This window comes from Chiloscyllium plagiosum, chromosome 14, assembly GCF_004010195.1.
Source record: "Chiloscyllium plagiosum isolate BGI_BamShark_2017 chromosome 14, ASM401019v2, whole genome shotgun sequence".
NCBI classification, from domain to species: domain Eukaryota; kingdom Metazoa; phylum Chordata; class Chondrichthyes; order Orectolobiformes; family Hemiscylliidae; genus Chiloscyllium; species Chiloscyllium plagiosum.
This window is the reverse complement of record NC_057723.1, coordinates 30,758,056-30,769,296: the sequence shown is the minus strand read 5'-3', so window position 1 is coordinate 30,769,296 and position 11,241 is coordinate 30,758,056. Positions and strand designations below refer to the sequence as shown.

Here is an 11,241-nt window from a genome sequence, read left to right as displayed (position 1 = left end):
GGGGTGGTAGGTGAGGATCAGTGGGGTTCTGTCCTGGTGGCGGTTGGAGGGGTGGGGTTCAAGGGCGGAGGAGCGGGAAGTGGAGGAGATGCGGTGGGGGGCACCGTCGACCACGTCGGGGGGGAGATTGCGGTCCTTGAAGAAGGAGGCCGTCTGTGTTGTGCGTATTTTGAACTGGTCCTCCTGGGAGCAGATGCGGCGGAGACGAAGTAATTGGGAGAATGGGATGGCGTTTTTACAGGGGGCAGGATGGGAGGAGGTGTAGTCCAGGTAGCTGTGGGAGTCGGTCGGTTTGTAGTAGATGTCCGTGTTGATTTGTTCGCCTGAGATAGAAATAGAAAGGTCGAGGAAGGGGAGGGAGGAATTTGAGACTGTACAGGTGAATTTGAGGTCGGGGTGGAAGGTGTTGGTGAAGTGGATGAACTGTTCAACCTCCTCGTGGGAGCACGAGGCGGCGCCGATACAGTCATCGATGTAGCGGAGGAAAAGGTGGGGGGTGGGGCTAGTATAGTTGCGGAAGATGGACTGTTCCACATATCCTACGAAGAGGCAGGCATAGCTGGGGCCCATGTGGGTGCCCATGTCTATACAGATAGGAGATATAGGTAGCTGAGTTTAAAGTTTTTCATCGTCCTTGAATTCTAAGAATGAAATCTGAGTCACAACTTTTAGCTACTGTCCTGTTTTCCTCAGGAATACAAAGCTTTCAGCTAACATTAATTTCTTGATGAACAGTGATCTTGATACCCAAATTGCTTTTACACTGATGCTAGTTTCTGAGATTCAGAGAGGAGGAAAACAATTTTCAGCATCAGTTTTCAGTCCACATCGCTTTCTCTGTCCTTTGTTACTCAAAGGTTGTTATTGATCAGCAAGTACTGGTGTCTGACATTGATCCGACTGGATTGTTACAGCCAACCTTTCATCTCTAAATCTGTGAATTTACCATCCAAGTGTGAGTAAAACAAGACATGCAAATTTCGTGGAGCTTCGCTGAGTTTCAGTGTCTCAATTTTAATTCCAGTTTTGCATATTCCAAATAGGCTTGTCAGGTGATCACACCAGCTATTTTTAGATCAGCAGAGTTCTCTTTTAGTACCATATTAAGTCCATGGAAATCTCAGATATTAAAACCAAATAATGAAAGGTGAATATTTGTCGACCATTTTCGCTCTGATAGTAAAGCAGCAGCTGGAGTAATTTGACACATGGGAGTACAGGGACTTTTTGACCATCAACTCATTTTTCCACACAGTATTTTATGCTGAATAAAAAAAACTTTGAGGATTAAAGGGTTGACAAAACCAATACTCTGACAATAACTACCAAGCATCTACATAGTCGCTTGACAGCAACAGCATTTGGTTTTCTTGTAGTGTTGCAATCTCTGCTGGGTTTGATGCAGACATATGAGCAAAGAGAGGAGTAGTCAACTGGATACAAAATTGCTTTGATAGTAGGATCAGAGGATGGTAGCAGAGGTTGTTCAGACTGGAGGCCTGTGACCAGCGATGTGCTGCAAGGATTGGTTCTGGGTCCACTGTTGTTTGTCATTTATATAAATGATATGCATGAGAATATAGGAGGCACAGTAAGTAAGTTTTCAGATGACAACAAATTGATGGTATACTGGACAGTGAAGAAGGTTATCTGAGAGTACAATGGGATCTTGATCAACTGGGCCAATGGGCCAAGGAATGGCAGATGGAGTTTAAATTAGATAAATGTGAGGTGTTGCATTTCAGCAAGACAAACAAGAGCAGGATATACACAGTTTATGGGAGAGCCTGAGGCACTGTTGTCGAACAGAGACCTACGCGTGTAGTTACACAGTTCTTTGAAAATGGTGTCATGTGTAGACAGGATGGTGATGGCGGCACTTGGCATGCTTGCCTTTATTGAGTTCAGGAGTTGGGACATCATGTTACAGCTAAACAAGACATTGGTCAGACCATATTTAATTCTGGTTGCATTAAATGTGGTCAGACATATAATGCTGGTTGCCTTGCTATAGGAAGGATGGTTTTAAACTGAAAAGGGTACATAGAAGATATACAAGGATGTTACCGAGTTTTTAGAGTTTGAGTTATAAGGAGAGACAAGAAAGGCTGGGACACTTTTCCCTGGAATATAGTAGGCTGAGGGGTGACCTTATAGAGGATTATAAAATCATGAGGGGCATAGATGGGGTGAATAGCAAAGGTCTTTTCCCGAGGATAGGGGAGTCCAAAACCAGTGGGTATAGGTTTAAGGTGAGAGGGGAAAGATTTAAAAGGGACCTGAAGGGCAATCTTTTTCACACAGAGGGTGGTGGATATATGGAACAAGCTGTCAGAGGAAGTGGTAGAGGGAGTACAATCACAACATTTAAAAGACACGTGGACAGGTTAATGGATAGGAAATATTTAGAGGGATATAGGCCAAATGGAGGCAAACGTTCAGTTTAGGAAACCTGGTAGGCATGGTACAAGTTGGGCCGAAGGGTATGTTTCTGTGCTGTATGACTGTATGACTCTGTGCATAGACCATTCAGCCATCGAGCCTTCTTCATTATTTACTGAGATCCTGGCTGATCTGATTGTAACCTCAAAATCTACATTCCTGTCTACCACTGATAACCTTTCACCCCACTGCTGAATAAAACTCTCTCCAGTTCTGCCTTCAAAGTATTTAAGTATTCAGCTTCCAATGGCTTTTCAGGAAGAGACTTCTAAAGACTCCCAACCTTTTGCCGTCTTTCTGTTTCTAATGGTGATCAGTGGCCCCTAGTTCTTGATTCTCCCATAACTGAAATATTCTTTCCACATTCATGTTGTCAAGATCCTTCTGGATCTTTTATGTTTTAATTGAGTTGATGCTTCAAATTTCCTCAGGAGATTCTAGTCCCAGGTGGCTGTGTTTGTAAAATCCAGGCTTTCCATGCAGCACTTCCAGCTTTGATTTCTACTTTTGCCCAAAGATTCAAGGAGTATCTTGTAGCTGCTGCGGGATCTTGTGCTTGTTGGTGTTATTGAATAAAGGCTTTGCATTCAAGACCCCTACTGCAGTCCTCACTTTCTTTCATTAGAGACAGTTCAAAAGAGACTCATTAGACTGATTCCTGAAATGAAAGCGTTGACTTATCAAGACAACAGGTCAGATCTTTATTCATTAGACTTTAAAATAATTAGTGCTGATCGACTTGAAACATACAAGATTTTGAGGGGGCTTGACGAGGTAGATATTGAGAAGATGTTTTCGTTGGTGGGGAAATCTCAAACTAGAGAACATAGTTACAGAATAAGGGGACATTTAATTATAAACAAGATACAAAGCAATTTCTCCTCCAGGCAACCAGTGAATATCTGGAATTCTTTACCCTTGACAATTGTAGAGGTGAGATCATTAAAAATATTTAAAGAGGTGGACAGATGTTTGAAATATAGGGGAATTGAAGGCGGTGATAAACTAATACAAAAGAAGAGTTGAGCCTAGGGGCAGTTTAGCATCTTTGAATGGCACGATTGGCTTTAGGGACTAAATAGCTTACTTGTGCTCCTATTTCTTATGATGTGGAGATGCCGGTGTTGGACTAGGGTGGACAAAGTCAGAATGTCATATGACACCAGGTTATAGTCCAACAGATGTATCTAAAATCACAAGCTTTTGGAGTATTGCTCCTTCATCACTTGACAAAGGAGCAGCGCCCCGATAACTTGTGATTTAAAATACATCTGTTGGATTATAACTCAGTGTCATGTGACATCTCACCTACTTCTTATGTCATTAGGACTCCCTCAGCGTAATGCATCTACACTCAGCAGTCAAATTTCTTCCAAATAGTGAGATAACTGTGAGTATGAATTTGATTGGGAGAGGGTCTTAGCTTTACTGATCATCAATTTAGAGATAAATGTTCAGTGAGGCATCAGAAAGAACACCACTCTCCTCTGGAATGGCAAATGGAATGATTTATATCGGGCTGAGAGTACAATTTGGGTGTTTGGGTGGAATGTGCCACTGATACAATAATATTTCCAACAGTGTGCTTCTCCTTCACTGCTTCACACACGTGAAGGTCCATCATTTGAAATGACTCTTTAAATGATCAGAAGTTTCCACTCAAACCCTGGTGTGTAGGACTGGAGAGTGCAAAGTAAACCAAGTAAAACAGGTCTGTTCTTAGCTCATTTCATTTGGATAGCCAAGGGATCCATTTCGAGAACTGAGGTGCCACTTGGACAGAAACCCAGGACAACTTTGTGCATGGGTTCAGGGATTCTGTTAGGATGGGGCAATGGTTCAGGCTTCAGTTGTGGGGAGGGGCATTTGATAGCCATGGTGGTGGGTCAGGTATCCTTTGAGATTGTTAACTATGAAGAAGACTGTGTGCAAAGCTGTATAAACCCTTTCTAATTTTGCAATCTGTCAAGAGGTGTCATCCTGTCAAGAAGTGTTGATCTGTCAAAATGTGTTTCATGGACAACAGTGCTATTCCTGTTACAGTGTAGGCTAAAAATTGAACTTTAAGTATAGAACTCTTTTTTTTCTCGTGTGAGTAGGGGCACTTGTAGATTCTGAGCAAGTTGGCACGGTTGATAAAGGGGAAAGGGAGGTTAGTGCTAATTAGGCAAAGTGGATATAAGGAACCATGGGCAATTGATGGAGGGGATTAGGTGTCAGGGTTGGAATGGGTGGGATATGGGGAGTGTGTGAGGGTGAAGGGAAGCAAAGGAGATGCAAGGGATGAAGACGGGGGGGGGGGAAAGCTCTGACATTTTATTCTTTTATTTTAATTTTGGACCACAGCACTGAAGCCCAAAGGCAGCTTTTCCACTCAACCTACCTCAGGAACCAGGCACCTCCTCAGCTATTTCCAGGTCCATTGCCTCAATTCCCAATCCAGCTCCCACCTCCCTGTGACAGCACATACTACGTGCAGGCAGCTAGTTTTAAAGGTCAGGTTTACAGAGCTAGGAAATCTCCTTCCTCTACATATCTGACGCAGGAACAAAAATCTGGTCCTGTATGTTCAAGTCTCTGAAGTACTAGTTGTTCTCATAATCCTCAAATAAAAGTCCTTCCAAGGTAACAAATTACACGCCAAATCCTAAAAAAAATCTGACTTATACATATTTGAATTATTACCATTTCTGAATTTTAAGAGAAATTATCATTAAATTGCTTGTTCCTGAATATAAAGAATGCTGAAAATGTTTCATTACCGTTACCAAACTGAAGAGTGTGAAGTATGCAGATCTGAGGCTACCCCAGTTTTTGTAATCGCCGTGATCTGAGTTTCCATAGAAATAATATCCAATCAGTGCAAAAACAGTCATTAGTAAGAAGAGGAGGAACAGGACAAAGAAAACATTCTTCAATGTGCTCACCAGGGCAGTAGTCAGAACCTACAGAGCAGAAACAAGAGTTATCATTTCAAAAGGAGCTGTAGGTAACTTTAAGAAATAATCAAACCCTGAATATCAATTCACATCAATCTTCCTAGATCTTACCTTTCATTTATATCTTCAAACAGTCTAAACAGCCTTGGTCCAAAGACTGACACAAGAGCAGAACTCAAGAGGTGAGGTAAGAGTGCCTGCCCTTGATGTAAAGACTAATTTAACTGGGTGTGGCATCAAAGAACCTAAGCAAAACTAGTCAATGAGAATCAGGAGCAAAGTGTCCACTCGCTGGAGTCTTACCTAGCAGAAAGAAGTATGATTGTGGTAGTTTCAGGTCAATCATCTTAACTCCATGGTAGCTCCATACAAGTTTCTCAGGCTAGTGCCCTTGGCCCAGCCGTCTTCAGTTGCTTCTTCAATGACCTTTCCTCTATTGTAAGGTCAGAAATTGAGATGTTCGCTGGTGGTTGCACAATGTTCAGCCCCATTCGCAACACATCAGCTGCTAAAGCAGTCAACATCCAAATGCAGGCTTAAGCTAACAAGTGGCAATTAATATATGTGCCACACAAAGACCAGTTCAAACAAGAGAGAATCTAAACATCGCACATTGATACTCAATAACTTTAGCACCAAAGATATCCCCATTACCATCAACCTGGAGATCAGCAATGACCAGAAACTGAACTGGACTTGCCATTTAAATACTGTGGCGGCAATGTCAGAGGCAAGGAATGCTGCAGCCAATCACTCACATCCTGACTCCAAAAGCCTGTCCACCATTTACATGGCACAAGCCAAGAATGTAATGGAATACTCTGCACTTATCTGGATGAATGCAGCTCAAACATCTGTCAAGAAGCTTGACACCATCCAGGTCAAAGTGACTCATTTGACTGACACCATATTCAAAGGCATTCACTCACTCCCAACCACCAAGGCTGGTTATCATTGTGTGCACCCATCTACACGATGCATCGCAGAAAGTCACCAAGACTCCTGAAATAGCCCCTTCCAAACACACAGTGGGTAGGTATTTGTAAACACCACAGTCTGCAAGTTCTTCTTCAAGCCACTTACCATCCTGACTTGGAAGGACATCGCTGTTTCCTTGTCATTAGGTCAAAATCCTGGAACTCGCTCCTTAACAACGGGTGTATCTAACTCATAAAGGTTGGTCACACTTTCTCAAGGACAACTAGAGATGGGCAATAAATACTGACCCAGCCAGGAAAGCTCAAATCCCTCTAATTAATTTTAAAAATTAATGTACTTCATGGTCTTCACCCAAGCTATTTACCTGTAAGCCACGGATAAATGAGATTATCCTGAGTGTTCTGAGGGGTCGTACTATATGAAGCCAATACAGAGAGCGTTTAAATCTGACAGGAAGGAAACGGTGGATAAGGGATAGGCTGAGCACGATGAAATCAAACACATTGAATCCAATCTTCCAATATTTGATTGGGTCAACATAAATCTTTGTTAAGAACTCCACTGTGTAAATGGCCAAGAACAGCTGTTCAGCTACCTACCCAAATGAAACAAATGAATGGAATTAGAATATTATTTCTAAAGACATCAACATTCTCACACCCTCCCTGCTTCTCCACCTGATAGCTGGGGGACTCCCCATGAATATTCTGTTGTCTTAATTCAATGTACCCTTTCAACAGGTTAGCAGATCAATCATCATGAAGCCATTTCCTGTTTTACATTAGTAAATAATACCAAGACAAAAACCTATTACCATTACTTGAGAGATTCAGCAGAAAGGTAATTTAATTTAACATGTTTTGTCCTGATGTGGACCAAGCTTCTGGATTGGTGAGGAGAAAGTGAGGACTGCAGATGCTGGAGATCAGAGTTGAAGAGTGTGGTGCTGGAAAAGCACAGCTGGTCAGGTAGCATCTGAGGAGCAGGAGAATCAACGTTTTGGGCATAAGCCCTTCATCAAGAATTAGGCTTGTGGGCCAAGGGGGCTGAGAGATAAATAGGAGAAGGGTGGGGCTAGAGGGAAGGTAGCTGGGAATGCGATAGGCAGATGAAGGTGGGGGTGAAAGTGATAGGTTGGAGAGGAGGGTGGAATGGATAGATGGGAAGGAAGATGTACAGGTAGGACCGTTCAAGAGGGCAGTGCCAAGTTGGAAAATTGAGACTAGGATAAGGTGGGGGGGAGGAGAAATAGGGAAACTGGTGAGATCCACATTGATTCCATGTGGTTGGAGGATCCCAAGGTGGAAGATGAGGCATTCTTCTTCCTCCAGGCGTCGGGTAATTTTGGTTTGGCGATGGAGGAGGCCCAGGGCTTGCATGTCCTTGGCAGAGTGGAAGAGGGTGTTAAATTGTTTAGCCACAGGGTGCTGGGGTTGGTTAGTGCTGGGGTTCCAGAGGTGTTCTCTGAAACGACCCGCAAGTTGGTGTCCTGTCTCCCCGGTGTAAAGGAGGCCATGTCGGGTGCAACAGATATAGTAGATGACATGTGTGAAAGTATTGGTAACTTTCTGTCAGATGTGGAAGGATCCTTTGGGGCCTCGGATGGAGGTGAGGGGGGAGGTGTGGGTGCAGGTTTTGCACTTCTAGCGGTGGCCGGGGAAGGTGCTGAGAGGGGATGGTGGGGCATGAACCTGACAAGGGAGTTGCGGAGGGAATGGTCTTTCCGAAACGCAGATAGGGATGGGGAGGGAAACACATCTCTGGTGATGGGGTCTGTTTGTAGGTGGCAGAAATGGCAGAAGATGATGGGATGTATCCGGAGGTTGGTGGGGTAAAAGGTGAGGACCTGCTGGATTGGTTACTCTTGGGAGTGACTGCAACAGTGCTCATTAGGAGGGGACTGATATATAGGACAGTATTTTGAAGGAGGTGAGTCATTTGAAATTTGCAGTCTCCAAACCTCATCTGCGTGGTAACAAAAGTGGATGTATTTTCTGTTGGAACTTTTGTTCAAAACTTGAATATTAATTAAATACAGAATATCAGTTAACAAAAGAAAAAACTTGAAAGAAAAGAAAAATTATGAATCCAGAAAACTGAAATAGAAACTGACTTGAGCAGAAATCTTGCTTTTTTTTTAAAAGTCAATGTCCAAGACATTAGAAATGACTCATGTAGTTTTTAAAAAGTCAGTACTTTTTTTGCAAAAGGGACATAGCCCCAAAAACCATTGACAATTAATCTTATGCTTTCTTCCTTTATATTCCGTTTTATGTTTCTACAAGTCTCCACTTTGCTTTTTACACCAACAAGTGATGGCATATTAGGCATTACTACAGCCTATCCTATTGCACTTGCAGGATTAATACTTGTTGTGACGTACCCTAGTCTTATATTCCAGACTATTTGGAGCTTTTGGTCAGCTTCTGTGTTTACTAGATTGGTATATGTATGCTAGCTGTGCTAATTTGAACTTTAATCTCATAGGAAGAACTGAAATTAAAACATGCTCCTCAATAAAACTGAGGAGTTTTGAAGGTCTAAGTGAAGGTGAAGGTGTAAGATATTTGCTAATCAATCTGCTCAGCAATGTTGTCACACATCTCTGGAGCAGCTGGAACTTGAACCAAGGCCTCCTGCCTCAGGATTAGGGACCCTACCACTGCACCACAAGAGCACCCAGTGAAGGTCAAACTAACAGCATGCAATTTAACCGCCCTTGTTTGTGACTGGCTCAGAGTGGTCTTAGTAATTGTAGTGATGTTAGTGATGTATCACATAGAAACATAGAACACAGGAACCAGAGTAGCAGATTCAGCTCTCCAAGCCTGTTTTATCATTCAATATGATCATAGCTGATCATCCAACTCACTACCCTGCTCCTGCTTTCTTTACATATCCTTTGATTCCTTTAGCTCTAGGACCTATGTCTAACTCCTTCTTGAAAACATTCAGTGTTATGGCCTCAACCACGTTCTGTGGCAGAAAATTCCACAGGCTCACCACTCTCTTGATGAAGAAATCTCCCCTTATCTCAGTCCTAAATGGCCTACCCCATATCCTTAAATTGTTATCTCTGGTTCTGAGCTCCCCAGTCTTCAGGACCATCTTTCGTGTGTTCACCTCATCTAGAACTTTCACAATTTTCTAGGTTTCTATGAGATCCCTCTTACTCTTCCAAAGTCTAGTGAATATAGTCTTAACGGATCCAGTCTCTCTTCATACACCAGTCAAGCCATCCCAGATATCAGGAGGCAGTGAGGTCTGTAGATGCTGGAGATCAGAGTTGAGAGTGTGTTGCTGGAAAAGCACAGCAGGTCAGGCAGCATCCGAGCAGCAGGAAAATCAACGTTTCAGGCCAGAGCCCTTCATCAGGTATGAGGCCTCATTCTTGATGAAGGGCTCCAGCCCGAAAAGTCGATTTTCCTGCTCCTCAGATGCTTTCTGACCTGTTGTGCTCTTCCAACAACACACTTTCATCCCAGATATCAGCCTAGTAAACCTTTGTTGCACTTTTACTATAACCAAAACATCCTTCTTCACATAAGGAGACAAACCTTTCACACGATATTCTGGGTGTGTTCTCACCAAGGACATGTATAAGTGCAGTAAGACATCCTGCCCCTGTACTGGAAGCCACTGACTATGGAGGCCAACATATTAATTGCCTTCTTCACTAGCTACTGCACCTGTACGCTTACTTTCAGTGACTGGTGTACAAGGACACCCAGGTCTTATTGAATCTCTCCCTTTTTAAATCAATGATAATTCAGACAATAATCTGCTTTTGTGTTTTTGCTACACATGAAGCATCTCTGCTTCCTCCTCACAGCTCACCCCCCCCCCCCCCCACCCCAGTTTTGTGTCCTTTGCAAACTTGGAGATATTATGTTTAGTTCCATATTTAAGTCATTTATATATATTGTGAATAGTTAAAGAGTCCTAACACTGATTTCTGCGGAACCCACTAGTCACTGGCTGCCTCTCAGAAGATGTGTTTATTTTTAATCTTTGTTTCCTGTTTGCCAAACAGTTCTCTATCCATGTCAGTACACTACCTTTGTACTTTAATTTTGTATGCTATGTGGGATCTTACCTGAAAGTCCAAGTAAACTACATCAACTATCTTCTCCTTATCAACTCTAATAGGGAAACCACAGGAAATGTGTGGCATATACCCTCAAAACAATAGGAAACTACTAATAAATTCAACTGTGTAAATATATTTTGAAAATATCATGCTTTTCTTACATTAAAGAATAGAAAGAACCTGTTTGCCATTTGGTAATCTGTCTCAAGTGCCATGAAAAGGGAATTTGCCAAAATCGTGGTGAAGATGATTCCTTTGAAAATCCAGCTCTTCGTAAGTCTTTTAACATAGTTATGAAACACACCATCTCTCCTAGAAAAGGAGATTCAGACAAAATGTAAGTGTCAGTTTCTTCTACGAAGTTAGTAAAAGCCCCACACCTTAGATTTACTTACCGCTTTTTTCGAAAATCAAAATTTGTTTGCTCTTGATGAACATTGTCGAACAATGGATAGATTTGTTTCCCAAAAGGCATACTGAAATATTATTTGCTTTCTTGCTCAAAAAAATGCCATGACTTTTAACTGCTCTAATCATAGAAAGATTATTCTACAGTCTCTTATTTTTCTATGAAAGATCACAGCATTAAGAAAACAAATTTAATAAACAGTTCTAGAATGGAATAATTCACAGCAACGGAGTAAACAATAAAAAGAAATTGATTGTGATGTACAGGCATTCTAGCATATAACCAATACCAAATGGCAAAATTATGAGCAGGATTAGGGCATTTGGTTCTTTGATCCTGCTGCACTATTCCACAGAATTGTGGCTAATCACCTTGATGCCCTTAAAAAGCTAAAAATTATCTATTTCTTTCTTGAATGTATT

At 42.1% G+C, this 11,241-nt stretch overlaps 1 protein-coding gene across 1 annotated transcript in view; it reads right to left on the bottom strand.

Annotated features, from left to right (window-relative positions):
* Positions 1–10,885, bottom strand: part of LOC122556990 (cation channel sperm-associated protein 3-like) — a 19,360-nt gene extending 8,475 nt beyond the window's left edge. The window contains exons 1-4 of the mRNA XM_043704223.1: positions 10,806–10,885; positions 10,572–10,722; positions 6,685–6,915; positions 5,205–5,387 (exon numbers count right to left, since the gene is read on the bottom strand). Coding sequence (XP_043560158.1) covers positions 5,205–5,387; positions 6,685–6,915; positions 10,572–10,722; positions 10,806–10,885 — 645 coding nt within the window. The remainder of the gene's footprint in view (positions 1–5,204; positions 5,388–6,684; positions 6,916–10,571; positions 10,723–10,805) is intronic.
* Positions 10,886–11,241: the final 356 nt, after the last annotated feature.